This window comes from Rhyacophila brunnea, unplaced genomic scaffold (genome assembly GCF_057557595.1).
Source record: "Rhyacophila brunnea isolate RB1 unplaced genomic scaffold, BYU_Rbru_1.0 scaffold_1, whole genome shotgun sequence".
Classification (NCBI taxonomy): Eukaryota; Metazoa; Arthropoda; class Insecta; order Trichoptera; family Rhyacophilidae; genus Rhyacophila; species Rhyacophila brunnea.
In genome coordinates, this window is record NW_028232751.1 from 52,245,826 (window position 1) to 52,262,392 (window position 16,567).

At 32.2% G+C, this 16,567-nt stretch overlaps 1 protein-coding gene across 1 annotated transcript; it reads right to left on the reverse strand.

Moving 5' to 3' along the window:
* Window positions 1-1,501: 1,501 nt before the first annotated feature.
* On the reverse strand, window positions 1,502-16,021 carry LOC147079943 (putative citrate synthase 2, mitochondrial). The gene is made up of 9 exons (XM_085947127.1): window positions 15,898-16,021; window positions 14,993-15,154; window positions 14,216-14,445; window positions 13,193-13,349; window positions 12,401-12,600; window positions 10,242-10,374; window positions 9,815-9,960; window positions 4,743-4,905; window positions 1,502-2,528 (listed from the first exon to the last, which is right to left on the reverse strand). Exons 1-9 carry the CDS (start codon window positions 15,940-15,942, stop codon window positions 2,367-2,369), a joined length of 1,398 nt encoding a protein of 465 aa, XP_085803253.1. The 5' UTR covers window positions 15,943-16,021; the 3' UTR covers window positions 1,502-2,366.
* Window positions 16,022-16,567: the final 546 nt, after the last annotated feature.

Below are 16,567 nucleotides of genomic sequence, written 5' to 3' on the forward strand. Positions count from 1 at the left end.
TGCTGCAACAATAAAAACATTTTCCCCTAAGTTGCAGCTGAGTACAAAAAAAAAAAAATAGGGCTGTTAATGATAGAACAAGAACATCTTCACCTTGAAGAACAGGAGGAGCAAGCTAAGACTGACAATTTTTCGCTTGATCCTGTCTGTGGCATTTTAACAATTGAGTAAAATTTGATACATAGTAGAGCCGTGGCAGAGGGTGCAGGTAGGCGGTAGAGATCTGGCATAAATAGTACAAAGTCATATTTATTTTGTTATTTATTTAACTAAGAATACAAATTGCAGATGGTACTGCTTAGTTTTTGTATTTTGTATAAATTATGTATTTTGCAAATCGATCATTTGACAGCTGTAGTTGATTTGTGAATATCATGCATTTCCGATGTGTGATCTTTTTAAATGTTGTCAGTGCTTTGTGAAAACAGTCTATTGAATTGTGCGAATATATATTCCCCATAATCTTTGTGATTCTATTTAGACATGTTGATAATAAAACTTAATTATATCATTATACATCATCCTTTTTTACCTCAATGCAATACTTAGCCGTTCTTCAGGCGAGATGGCTTCGCGATAGTTTGTATCACATTTTCGAATGTCATTTGTGATGGCATTCAATATTTCGTCAAAACATTCGAAGGTCATACGAAAAAAATGTAGAGACGCTTTTCATCTTTGAGGCATCAAAGTGTGGTATTATCCATACCTTCTTCTCTGTAAATTGATGTCATGAATCCATTTTCTTTTTTCCCTGAGAAGAAAAATAGTAGGTAAATTAGTCGAAAATGGTTTATGAATTGGATGAAAATAAATAGAACACGTAATGGTGTGAATAGTCAAACCTGGCATTATCATCCTCTTCCAAGCATAGTAATAAAAACGCTTCTTGGTCGTCCGTTGTTGAGTACATTTTGTTTGTTTGTCAATACTTGTCACTTTGACATTAGTATTTAGTCTATGGCTGCATCCAATGCTGCCATCTTGTTTTCAGATAATTAAAATACACTTTACGCGAAGTGGGTAAAAGTTGTAGCAATTCTGAAAGCGCTATAGTATACGTGTATTTTTTATATTTAATTCATAAAAATTATAGAATAATTGGCGTAAAATATTAATAATATTTACAATTTTAAATCTGGCGCGTAAATAAAATTATTTAGTCTATGGCTGCGTCGCTGACGCTTTGGTGTGGGGCCAAACGCGAAATTCGCATCAAATCCAAGCGGTAGCGACAGCGATAGCGAGGGCGTTGCGAATTCGCTGCGAATATTCGCTTTGGTTTGGGGGAGGCTTTATTTTGTGATAATTTGTCGGTATATCTATGAATCAATTAATTTTGTTGGTGTGTATGGAAACCTGTGGAGAAATGTTGGAAGGGTTCTGTAATAGGCAAGATTTATCTGTGTTTTGGAGTTTACTTTTGTTTTATGTGAAATGAATTGTATGTAGATTAAGAAACCATGGAAAATAATGGAGAAGGATGAAAAATCAAACGGGCTTTTAAAGATGTAATCTATTTATTGGTATCTATAATAAAAGTATATAATTCGTTTAGAATCTCTATATTATTCATACAGATCTTGTACCATGGTCAATAATGTGTCCTATTTAAACAAAAAAATCACAGCTACTGCATCAACACTATAAATAAGTTTCATTTGGCATGAATATTAAGTAGAACACATCTTGATATCTATATATCTATATAACATACCCATCTCTTTAGAAACATCTTTAATGTATTAACAGAAACATAAATGTATGAAATTCTTTGCCAGAATTGCAGAACAGAAAGTTAACAAGGATAAAGTATTTTTTATGAGAAGTTAGTAAATAAAGAAGCATTTAATGTGTATTGATGTATTTATGACTTTAAATCCTTATTAATAAACACAAACCTTATACCATTTTGAACATACATGTTCGTTTGAACAAAAAAAATCACAGCTACTGCATAAACACTAATCATAAATCGGTAATAAGTATTTTTGGCATGAATATTTGTAGAGTACGTTGTGACCCAGATTGCATACCTATTTAACGTGTTTGATAACTGTATGAACAAAAAATATTATTTTAGCTATGGTTTATATGTTTCCCACTAAATAATACATAAAAAATGCACAGCTCAATACAGGCAAAAATGTGCTAAAATGACTGCAACAGTATTAATCGCTCTCATGTGAGAGAGCAACATACCGTTAGTAAGTACATGACAATAAATTAAGACTCCCTTTAGTTACAATTATGGCATACAGTAGAATAAATAATAACACTAATATTAATGAATAACCCCCGGTGTTCACATACGAAGGGGGCTTGTTTTAAGTAAACGGGTGTAAAGTATTGCACAAATAATTAAGTTAGGCCTTGAGCAGCTTCATCAGAGCATCGGTGGAATACGACTTAGGGCGTTCGATGGGGAACCCGAGAGCTCTAGACCAGACCAACTGAGCCAGAACTCCCAAGGCGCGGGACACTCCAAACAGTACTGTATAATAGTTCATTTCCTTCAGTCCATAGTACTGCAAAGAAAGTCAAGAAAACAATGTTAATTCATTTTATTCTTTTATAGTGTTAACTGTCAATTATTCATGGTGGAACTGCATTGTATTATTTGATTAATTATTTGTAGTTAACTTGTTGACAGCAGAGCATTTAATTACTATTCAATTACCACATTTAAATAACATGCTAATTAATTCAAATGGCCAACTAATGAGGGCACAACAGGTGTGCCGTCCACGTTGAAAGGATTAAATGAAACACAATTTTGTAGTACTTATTTCACTTTTTAATTAAATTTTGTACTGGTTTCGTCCTCTTCATTTTGCATATTTATTAACACTAATTTAAAACATCCGGGTAAAAAAAGCATGTGCAGACCAAATAATCCACAACTTTCGATGTCTTGACCCATGAGCTGAAACAGTGTTAGCCTGCTGCTTTGTGGATTACAAGAAGATTTTTGACAGTCCACACTCCCTTGAGGATACTGAGAGAACAGCACGCTTCCCAAGATTGTCGCCATAATCGAATCCCTGCATGATAATAGCAAAATGCTGTGGCAGAATTAGTGACACTGTCATGGAATGGTTCACAGTCAGACAGGGTTGTGTCCTTGTTCCGTTTCTATTCATCATCCTCTCTGACTTCATACTAAGAAAGTCAATGCCACCTGATGAAGGCGTGGCGGTTACCCCACAGCGAAGTTATGCGACCTGATAAAAAACTGATGACGCTGTCTTATTTGACAATTCAATCTAGGACTTTAAAGAGACACTGGACAGACAGCAAAACAATCTGTCCCGCGTTGATTTTCAAATCCGAAAATGAAAATTTTGTGCAATTGCACCTGTGCCGATCCCGATTTCCCCTTGATTAGCGACGGGCAAAGTGGTGAGTTTAGACAGCTTCAAATACCTGGGGTTCCACACTACGGCAGATAGCACTTTGCAAAGAAACCTCACTATCCAAATAGGAATGGCTGGAGTAACATTCAACTCAATGCGAAGTGTCTGGAAACCATGACTGTACTCGGTTAAAATCAAATGCTGTTTATTCGACGCATGCATTCTGACAGTGCTGCTTTACAGTAGCAAATCACCCGAAGGCTCAGATCAACTGTATACTGAACTTCGAGAACAAATGTTTGCAACAAATACTTTGGGTGAGGTGGAATGACTTTAAGTGTACCGAGGAGATAAGAGAGCGAATCAAGCAACCTCTCATCACTCTGAGTGAAGAGGCGACTTCGGATCTGGTTCGGCCGATTTCAACCTAGCATGCCTGTTCTTCAAGTCAACTGGATTCCAGAGTCTTGGAAGACTACTAAAAACTACGGGATGCTGACATGACCTGGAATGACGTAAGAAGACAAGCAAGCAACAAGGATTCTTAGAAGCGCCGTGTGGTTTATATGCTCCAACTAAGAAGAGGACATGGTTGAAGAAAAAGAATTAAAACACATAAAAGATAAATAATAGAGAGCAAATATAAAAACACTTGTTGTGGCGGAAATGTTGAAAATAGTGGGTCGTCATTATTTATAGTATCATTCATCGTCAACAGAAACCAAGGGCAAAAAAAATTGGTCAATTATTATCATTATATGTTTTGTTGCTTTAATAAAAAAAAAACACTTTGAAATAGATTAACACAGTAATGTGTCGGTAATAATTGAAAGGCCTTCAGAATCTATTACAAAACTGTTTTCAAAATGTAATTGTGAAAATAATAAATTCTGGCCATCATCAGAAACATCATTAAATTTAACCCACTGACTACAGAATTAATTGAAAAATTCATTATTCAAATGAATGCCATCAGAGAATAGCTAAATGAGATGGTTTTTCCAGTAACTATTATGATTTCATTATCATTTGTTAATGAATTATTATTTATATTGGTATCACACAACAGATAGATACTATATTAGTTTTGCAAGCGTTTCCTATGGCATTCAATAATGACTGATAAAAACCACAACAAAATACCACATATTATTAATTTTATCAGTCACCAAAACACGGAACCAACCACGAATAATGAAATTTTCCTGTTCATACTTGCGAGTGACTTCATTATGTCCATAATTGAAATTGAGAAATACGATCCAAGAAATATCAACAGTGATAAATTATTTTAGATTCCATGCGATCATTATAGCAACCCAACTGCCTCGCAATTTCAGCGCAGTCAGAAAAGCGAAATAGAAAATCAGCAGACAAATTACAAACCTGGAGAAGAACTCCGGAATGGGCATCTACATTCGGCCAGGGGTTCTTCACTTTGCCAAGTTCGGTCAGAATTGGAGGCACTACTTTGTAAACGTTAGACACGAGGCGGAACAGCTTATCGTCAGGCAAGTGCTTGAGGGCAAACTCTCGCTGGCATGTGTATCTGGAATTGAATAAAAATGTCAATACTACATATCTGTATTTTTAAAATAATATGTTAATGTTAACCCTTAGAATGCTACGCAACGATATATCGTTGTTTTTGATAATGGCCAGAAATGCTAACAACGATCGTCATTTTGCTTTTGATGCCTGAAATGTTAAGTTAATTTGGGAACATACTACTGCACCAGTGGTACGAAACATTGTTTTATCTATTTAGTTTTATTGTTGTGTAATATAACCCCGATTCATTTATGTTTTGTGACTGGGTAGGTTTAGAAGTTATAACTATAGTATATTTTTTTCATGGCATCACCCTTTTTATAATAAAAACAATTCCAAACACAAATTTCAGTTTACAATATAAAAATTTGTTTGCAGTCAAATTCTTGGTGGAAGGACAATGTTTTATTTTATTTTATGGATTTGAACCAATGGGAAAGTCTTTTATTCAGCTCAGTGGTTAAAGTAAATTGCATTTGTGCTATATTATTATATATAATATTATTCATTTATAAAAAAATAATGAAATAAAATCATTTGCAATACATATTTTAAATGTTCCAATAAACAAACACCATAAAGACCTTCTTCACAAATCACGCATATTGTACAAGATCTTTTAATGAGGCCACCATGCAAATTTTTTCTTTTCAGCCGGCTAGTTTCCTAATTTCACTACTTTGTACCTATTATCCCTCGTGTGGGAAAACCGATTGTTTCCAATAACTGGTAAAAATCAAAACTCTCTGCGCGGTACGTGCATTTCGCTCGCTCTCGCGATCGCCCGTACGATGGAGAGAGAAAGAGATATGTCAATTACTTTAAACAGTAGATGTAGCTCAAGATATCTAATCACCTCATTATCTATTCAAAACGATAAATTAATTACGAAACGTGTTTTCATAATATTCCGATTTCGCAGAATCAATTAGAGTGGTAAGGTGTCTAAAAATAATACAATACTTTAATTTATCGACAATTATTATTGGTAGCAATCCTCGACCGAATTTTGCACAACATCGTAGCAGCCAAAGGGTTAAATTATATAATTTAAAAAAAATGGAAAGTTATTATTTTTCTATAAAATAAAAGAGTGACCTTCTATAATGAATTACAACCTACTGTTGAGACCAAGATAGTTAAAAAAAACTATTGAAACTAGTAAAAATGGCAAAGAAAAGAAGCTATACGCATTATGTTGTGTAAAATGTTACTTATAAACAGTTTCTTTTTTTCATTGTATCGTCCCTTCCAAACGAAATAAATATGGTGATGCAAAACACACGCTTAGATTAGTTGCTAACTGCTTACCAACTGTCGTTTTTTAAAGTAAAATTTAACCAAAGTAACCTTGTTGGCCACAGTAAATTAAAGTACCAGTCATACTCGCGAATTAACAGGAGTGTTTTCAACAAATTGTGACGAAAGCAAAAATGCAATTCTGTCAGATTCGCGTGTTTACTAGTAAAACTTAGACACATTAAATCTTTTAGGCAAACAGTAAAAGTAGGAATATGTCGGATTCGCAAGTCGTTTGTGCTCAATTTTATTATTAATTCATATTTTACACCATGGTAAATGTTTCTATCTACTTTTTTGTAAATTTACCGTAGGTTGATTCAAATGACTCTTAATACATTTAAAAATTTTGCAAAGTTGTTAGGGTCGATAACTACATAACCGCTGGAGAGAATTTCATCGATTTACCAGTGTGTATCATCAAATTTAGATTTGTTTTTCACCAAAAAGTTGTTTTCGTGAAAATGGCAGATTCGCAACTTTATCGTGGAAGGGACGGTATTGTATATTAAAATTACAATAATATGCCAATTTTGATTAGCTGATAAAACATTGCAATAAATATAAGCAAAATAAAATTGGACATACTAGAATTTATTTCAATCATCTCATGTATCAATTTCTTTGTTTACGTATACTTTTGACAGGTTTTACAAGATATATATCATTAAATATCGTGTGAAATTACACATTGAATATATGAGGCGTAGAGTTACAAAACCCGCTCTGAGGAAGGTCGTAATTTTGCTCCGACTATTTTACTATTTTTTATTTTAAATAATGAATATTTCCATAGTTAGTATGACGGAATCTCAACTAGGACAATCAAGGAAGCGTTTGACAAATCCAGCTGCATTGAAATATAACCTGTTACGTCAAGAAACGTATTTAATAATTGACTGTATTTTGCTGTATTGTTATGAATAATCCAGTGGTATCTCATATTATTTTGAAGTTTCACATGTTTTTTTTTTTTTGTCATTTATATTAAATATTCTGTGTGCTATAATAAACTACCATAAGAATCTCAAGTACACGTTTTTAACATTATTTGATTTGGACGTGTCAAAAATATAATTAAAGGAAAACTATTTTCTGTCGGGGAGATGCTTTTTGTTTGATAATTTTTAGTATACAAATGATAGATTTAGTAGGTGTGTTATGTTAAAAAGACTTATTTTTTTTCATCTCCCTAACAAAAAAAGATATTTTTTATGGTTTTCTGAATTTAATGCTATAAAATATCTAATATACCTAAGTAGATTATAAATAATATTGCTTGAAAATATTATCGTTTTATTTTTATATTTAATAAATAGGTTGGTAGGTAATGGTGGGTTTCCCACATTCATGGAATTTGAATAACAGGTAATGGTGTGATTAGTTAGTTAAAGGCGGGTACTTAATTCCACTGGGTTTTTTCATATTTGCTAATGATATTATTAAATGTGTTATTGTTATTATAAATAAATATTAATGCTTTGTTCCAACAAAAAGCATTTTATTTTCAAGACAAGTACATACCACTATTTAAAAAAAATATTACATATCAATATAACAGCTAAATATGTAAGTGCAATATGAAAATTATACAGCTGCCAGTAGGTAAGAATGGCTGCAAAATATTTTCTAGACAAAGTAAATTCGAAAATATATTACATAATTAAAATAAATACGGACCGCTACTGAACTATCATCTCCTGTCCACAATGTACCACTGCGCATCAAACACTGCTCTTTTTAAAAAAATCCGCGTCGAACGCCGCTCAGTCAGGTAGCGACTGACAAAGACCGCTCTTGGGATAATTAAAATGTATTTATTTAAATAAATACGGCTTATACATTGGATTTGACATTTTATTATACTTAGTAACGGAAGAAATATAACATGTAAAATTACACTTAAATCATCATAATATGACCAAAACAGTTTTTCGTCATTTACTCAAAACTCAAAAAAGTCTATATATAGAGCGGGTTTTGTAATACTACGCCTCGTATATTTCATTCGATTTTAACCATATCGTCACCTTACTATTAAACCCTCGTAAGTCTGTTTGAGAAGAATGTTGAGGGGAAGGAAAAACGTAATAAAGTAATATTTTAAACACCTCTCTAATCTATGAATCTGCTAACACTGGTTGTGAAATACGAGTTTTTAATTCCAAGTTTGAAACCACGAGACCTACGAGTTCTTAAAATTTGTCGATAGATGGACAGCATACTGGTCTAGAGAACAGAGGTTTTGATATGATTTAAAATTGTTTAAATTTTGTTGAATAAACTTCATTTTTCCATAATATCGATATAATTCAGTATAAAAAGAGATTTTATTTCAAGAAATATTATTATTATTACTGATAATTTCTGCCGCGGAGAATTATTATTATTTTATGAACACCTGCGAGATGAAGCCGATCAGAAAACAGGGCTGTCAAAATAATATTAAGCATTCATATTTTTTAAATGTTAATTTCATCATGGTTTTTAATCAAACCTGTGCAAGTACGTACTGATAACTTGGGTGGATTTTGTAGCAAACATACTATTGATATATATACGGGTATATTATTATTATAACCCAATTCAAATTGAACATAGGTTGATACTCAAATACTATTATAGTATGTTTATGATTTCGAGAAAATAATACGATGGTATAATTAATCCATATCAATTATTTGAAAACATTACATTCGCACTTTGCACAAAATTACAAACACATTCGAAGTTTGCCGCACACGTACAGACCACGTGATATTTGTTTACGCAAAATCGTCGCTTTTCAAAATGGCGAATTTGATTACCAGATTTTACTGCGATGAATCAGTATGTTCCTTTTTGTCTTTTTTTATTCGTAGGTTTGTTTACTATGTACACCGAGAAATTTCCATTTATAAACTCGGAAACGATTTTTACAGAAGAGTTTTGGAATATAATGCAACCAAAACTGGAAAAAATTCTATCATGGGTGTTGACTTCCTGAATTAGCTAACCCCAGGTCCATGCCACTACGTGAACCACAGTGGATATTAAGCCATTTCCACACTGGCAACAAGTTGCTGGCAACCTCATTAAATTTTACGATACTTACCATAATAATTGCTTAAGAAATTTTACAATAATTATCGTAAAATCTAACGAGGTTGCCAGCAAATTAACTTGTTGCCAGTGTGGACCCGGCATTAGATGCACAAAACTTAAATAATATATATTATAAATAAAAATTTAAAATTATAAATATATATTATGATTTATGTCTTCGACAGCCCTGATGAAATAAATGTGAAATATGAGTCTGATCAGTCACAGAGCAAATTTATTAACACAAACAACTTTGACAAGACCTTTTTATATTAACTAGTAGACCAGATATTATGGACCACATGTTAAAAAATCATATTTTCAATTCTCAAGGCCAATTCTGTAGAACGTCCTCTTAATTCAGTTATTTATTAATTTAATTCAATGAAGAAGAGTAGCATGACTTGATTTCTAAATCTAATGACAATTAATGCTGAATACAAAGACCCCATATAAATTATAATGACTGATACTTGTGGAAACTTTTTCAAAAAATGAAAGAAAATATTTCATAAATTCAATACCTAGGATCAGTCTTACGGAGAACGGCATGGCCGTATCCGGGCACAACCTGGCCAGATTTAAGTGTCTTCCAGATGAACTCCTTCAGTTGGTCTTCGGTGGCATCTTCACCAATTTGTTTACGCAGCTTCTGGAGCCACACCAACACCTGAAATCCGCAGAAAAACAATTCAATTACATAAAAATTTTATTAATAGAAAATAATTAACACCTTCGCACAAGTCACAAACTGATTATCTAAATTACTGATTAGTGATAATTGATGATAATCAGTGATTGGTAATTGTTTCCACTTCATAATAATAAACCTGGTAAATAAATTGGATTTCTTACACAGACCGTAGAGCTGTTTTAGGGTGTGAAGATTGTAATGGTCAACATAATCACAGCATGTAAGACATTTTAAATGAAATTTATGCTAAAACATACTTCTTGGTTAGCTAATCCATGGAGCGGTCCGGCAAGTCCATTCATACCAGCAGCAAACGATAGGTAAGGATCGCTAAGCGCAGACCCAACCAAGTGGACAGTATGGGCAGATACATTTCCTCCCTCGTGGTCACTGAAAGAAATAATCATATCCTCAATTGCGTGATGTTGGTCTATGTCAATAACAAGGACGAAAAACATATCCACAAAAAATGATCATTATGGCAATCATGTCATGATCTGTTCATTCCAAAACATATGATACCATTATAGAAAACCAAGACATTATTTTACCTAAGCAAAAGCGCTTGCTATATTATGCTTAACTGATATAATAACACCCTACAAATGAGATATTAAATAATACATCTCAAAAACCATCTGATTCAACATAAGCATTATTGCAAAATAATTGGTCAGACACCTTTATACATATTCTTTCAATATTCTCTGGAATAGAACATTAAGGCAGCTACTGAAGTAGATAATTATCTAGTGACAGAATACAGCTCTATAATATAGTAAATAAGAATGCTTTTTTTTTTAATTTCATTGTCTTAAGAATAACTGTTCACAAGCCATGTGTTAATGATATACTCATTTTTTATAGGTGGCCATGTCTGCAATTATGAACTAAAGCCATTTAAATAATTTATCGTGATATTTTATCGAGTATCCCAAACACGTATCACAGTGGTATGTCAATCAGGACACCCAAACATTTGGAATTTAATTGAAATCAATAAAATACAACTCAAAAGTTAATAATGAATATTGGACAACTATTTGACATTCATTGAAGAATACTTTGGGTATACTTAATTCGGGAATACCTGACTCGATTCGTGGGCCTTGTTTAATTAATATTAGGTACTGTTCGGTTATCAGGAATACAGCGGAAAACACATTTTAAAAATACCTGATATACTGGATTATTTGTTAGTTTGGATTAGGTTAGGTTAGGTGAGGTTTGGTTAGGTTAACCTAACAAATAATCCAGTTTATCACCTATTTTCAAAATGTGTTTGCCGCTGTATTCCTGATAACCGAACAGTACCTAATATTATTATCGAAAGACTTTACAGTAGCACTGCACTTCTAAATGTAAAAATTTAACATCAATTTAGCAGAAAATAAAAAAAATCTATACATAATCACAAAAAATAACTGTAATGAAGATAAGTTTATGTATGCAGTGCGATTGTGATAAAATTTCTCAAAATTCATCCTACTAAAGAGACAACGTTCATAAATTGAAAAGATAAAAAATACAGTTCGCAAGCGAAATTCATTTAATAATGTTTGAATGCTAACAAATACCTGGCAACAAATGCGTACGCGCGTATAAATTTGAACGAAATTGATAAGCAAGCATAAAATGTTATCATAAACGCGCTGATAAAAAACCATTTAGTATGTATCTGTAGTCAAGCATGCTTTTAATCCTGATGTGAGATATTAAATTAATTCTGTTAGTATGTACAAATATAATAACGATAAATGTTATGTTTTTGAAATCTGGTTTATCTTTAGATAGAATAAAAAAATATAATACTCGGTGTAAAAGATAACCAAAGACTGATAGAGTAAAATTGCAATTATTACAAAACATCAATCATAGAGATAAAAATAATCAATCAAACATTTTCATTGAACCTAAACATCTGTTATTTTCTGATAATATCAAAAAATATATATGTTTGATGAAGTATAGTTCAGCTTACTATTCAAAATACATAGGTCACTATCAATGTCATTAAGAAACGGAATGGAAACACTATAATATAACGTGGCCTCCAACAAAATCAATAGCGCAAGAATATACGTCTTGATATTCAATAGCTTAGAATTTAGATAATCAACTCCTATGATTAAAATTCACTCTACAAATTAAAGAAAATACCGGTTATTATTTTAAATCTGTAATAAATTTTCAAAGAAAATTGTTTATCTCCAATACCAGTAGTTGATAAGAAAACCAGGCTATTTTGAAAATTGATACTTAGGAAAATTTTCAAACTAATGGTTCTGCAAAACAATCATAACAAATTACTACAGTTAAATCATGAGTATTTCAATAATATTAAAACCGGAATAGAATAATGATTTTGATAACTGAAATGCCTTTTCAAAAATATTTTAAAAAAATTCCAGTTTACCTGTGGATTGTCAGATACAGTCTCATAAGTTCAGTGAATTCGGGATTATCATATCCCAACATTTGGGTAAAGTTGGCCGACCAATCCCTGTTAGTATCGATGGCCCCGATACCCTTGCCGTCCCTGTAAGTATTGCGATAGATGGTTGCTGCGACAACAGGCAGCTTAGCAATCAGATCCATTGTATCCTCATAAACATACTGAAATATATTATGAAACAAAATAAAGTGAGCCATCACTCTAGAGAAGGTATGTATAGGAGAGCAATATGATTCATGATAATGATTGTAATTATGTAAGCAATGTCTATCTCAGCTGAAGTACTAGCATGTCAGCGCAAGGTCAAACAACCTTGTCCTATTGAACACAATTACAGAAACTACCATTCTATCATTCTGCATACTGCCAAGTGCAGATGATCAATCCAATGTCGTTGCATTGACATTGCATGAATATAAAATAGTCTGTAGGTAAGCATTTTGTTTGATTATCTCAAGAGCATGGCGTCCTCTGAAAGTAGCATGCAGAATAGAAAGAGTAAATAACGTATTCAAGAAATTTATACCATCATTACAATGAATGTATAACAAAACCTACAATAAAATTAATCCCTACACTACATAAAAGTAAGAACAATAATAATACGCACAGAAAATAACTGAAATCATTGCAAGATAAAAAATAATAATAAACATTGGATACATTCGCAGATTGCACAGGATTTTAATGAAAAGTACTGTATTTAAATTATGAAAATGATTAACATTTAATAAATCAAGCGATAGAACTCACCTCCCAATATTTAGACTTGTGGACGCCTTCAGAATAAGCCTTGGCAAATTTACTCTCACTGTTTAGGGCTGTGATGGCACTAGAAAACTGAGACATCGGGTGAACTTTCTCAGGCATATTATTTAGCAGATTTACAACATGGGCAGGCAATTCGGCTCTGGAATCATAAAACATGTACATGCACAATAAATTAAATAATCACTATATACTTTTACATGAATTTTCATATTCATAAATTTGATTTTATATAAAGAAATACACAGAAGAAATTGAAGGTAAAACATTATTTTTATAAAAATAATATATCCACGCTAGTGTCTCACTATCTACATAATTATTGCAAATGCAGATAAAGAGAGTATTACTGTACAGAGTTCAAATAACTATTTTAAGCAAAGAGTTTTGACTGGACATGACATTTTTAGTGTTGTTGAATTGATAACCTATAAGGGTTGAAATGTGGTGTGGCAAGTTCACATATTGTTTTCTAATGTCTCTTTGGACCTAATGGGATGAGACATCTATTTCTTGTACAAAATCTCTTAAGAAATCCCGCGACACTACCAAGATCCACATCCGATTTTAGAGCCGATGATGGGCAATGATAAAAATACAAACAAAAACGGTTTTCAAATTTTGATATAACATATGTATGACATACTGTTTATTGAAATTTTTTGAGATGGTACATCTAAATATTCTAATAAGGGTTTATTGTATAAAAAACTTGTTTTAAATTTTAAACGCCATGAAGTCAAATTAATCTGCAATGCAAAATTATAATTTAACCCTAGTCTCTCTCCAGAAACATCTTTTCAATATCTTTGTTGTTAAGTACAACTCCACACTGGTGCCAAAAATATAACAAGTACAAATCCATAAATAATTAAAATCATTTTCATGTAATTAAAATTATAATGTAAACAAGTTATTGTAATCGATTCGTTAAACAAGTAACCACCAATGTATGTGGAATTTTTTGAATCTGCTATACAAAGTTTTCAATGCAATATAATCATTTACCTGTTGGCCCATTCCTTGGAGATTGCCTTCACCTGGGAGTCGGTAGGAATATCACCTGTGATTAGAAGCCAGAAGAGTCCTTCTGGAAGGGGTTCGTTGCCGCCAGCAGCTTTGGGCAGTACCTTTTGGCATTCAGGGATCGACAGTCCTCGAAAACGGATTCCCTCATCGGGGTCCAACACAGAAGTGTCACAGATAAGGCCTTTAATGCCACGCATACCACCGTACATCTTAAAATCATAAATAGAAAATTAAAACTTGTTACTAAGAGTATAAAATAACCTTTAATACTACATTAACGAATAAATTCAAAATTCAATATTAATGAAAAATTACATTTTTGTGCATCAAGTGTAATTTGTTGGTTTTAATATATTAGGTTTTGCTTTTCCATAGTTTATTATTTTCTAATTGAAATAAAATAAGTTCCCACGTTTTTCGATTCTTTTGTTTTTTTGGTACCTTTTAGAAGTTACTTATGTGAAATTGCACACAGAATAATATATTATACATATTATGTATGTATTTTTGTTAGATTTTTACCATGTTACATCAATTATTGAAATTAGACTGCTCATTTAATTGGTGTACAACCTATTTGACAGAAGAGCCGATGTGGGTGCAATGATTACTACACTAGAAATACATTTTAATTTAATAGTTACATATCAGATACTGATTTTTGACCCCAGATAGTGTATCACTGATGTAAACCAATCAAATGGTAATTTATTAAAAGAAATTGCAGCATTACGCTTAAGAAACTATGTAACATACCATGTCAACAGATACATCCCCTAATTTTGTGGCACCATGGCTCTTCTTGAAGGCTTTTACACGTTCCTGTTCAGCAGGAATCTTCTCTTGTAAAATGGCTTTTAAATCTGTGGACTCAGCACTCAATTTCCTAATCAATAGGTTGACTGCAGGAAGTATTTTCTGAAAATATAGATATACAGAAACAATTGGGTAAAATAAATTGTTATAAATCCACCAGCTAAGCAAATATTATTTTTAAAAAACCTACCTACAAAACATCGCAAATTGCAGATAGGTTGGTTATTGGTTAAAAAATAATAGGAATACAATATAAATTTAAAAAAAAAAAAAACAATAGATTAACCTAGTGAAAATCGAATAAAAGATCCGATTACATATAGTAATCTAAATTTTTAAAAGGACCATACACCATTATTGTATCGGCGAGTTTGGTCATTTTATAATACAAAGGTTGATAATTCCACGTGACATAGTACCTGTGACATTGAATTTGGGAGGATAAAATATAAGAAGAATAGCGAAATGTCGTGCTGAAATATTATATAATAGTAAAAATAAATTATTAAAGTATTTCCTGAGTTTAAAAGGCATGATATCGTCATAAATTCCTAGAATTACTACAATGACGCCATTTCCCCCGACGTCCTTTACGTATTGAGAGTAGGTATGTTATAGTCTTACATAAGTTAAGAAATATCAAAGAAAACGAAATTGACGGACAACAAAGATTACAGAGTTGCATTTACATACAATTCTGACGCGATTATAATACATGGAACGAGGGATTAAGTCCAGGGAACACGAAATATTCGGTGAATAATGTATAAGCCCAACATACATGTGATATGGAATGCAGAATGACAAAACGTTTTGATCAATGACAGATTACAAAAGAAAAATACCTGCGTTTCAGCAACTTTAGTTGCGGTAATTCTAAATAATGCCATTGTCCCAAAAGGATTGTGGAGAGAATACAATCTGGTTACGTAATAGATGAGTATAGTGAAGGAGCCGCTTGATTCTACTAATGTGATGCGATGCGCGTCCAGAAACGTTACCTATTCAAGTACAAAATAAAACAGCTATCAAATGTAGTAATAATGTGCTACAAAGTAACGAATAACTGATATTCGGAATAAAAGTCAACGCGACACTGACATCACTTTTTATGTTGTTATTTTTAATGTACATACATAGTATGTATAATATATCATAATATTATGATCTGCAATTTAAGCACGTACGATCTCATTAGATATATTCAATTTGTATTTATGTGGTAGATACAACTTCATTATAATGGTTAGAAAAGTCTACGAACTAAAACGATGTCCTATCTGATAAGTACCTAGAATTTAACGATGATTGTATTTATCGTGTAATCGTCAATCAAAATTCTAATCATTTTCCGTCAATTGAGAAACTCGTAAATGATAATCGCGTCAATTGCATCTTTAAACGATCAATTAGGTAGTTACATCGTTGAGCATCATTGACAATTGACATTGACAATTTTATTGATCATTCAAACGTTGTCAGAAACACCAGTTAAAATCGGACTTTGAGAAAAGT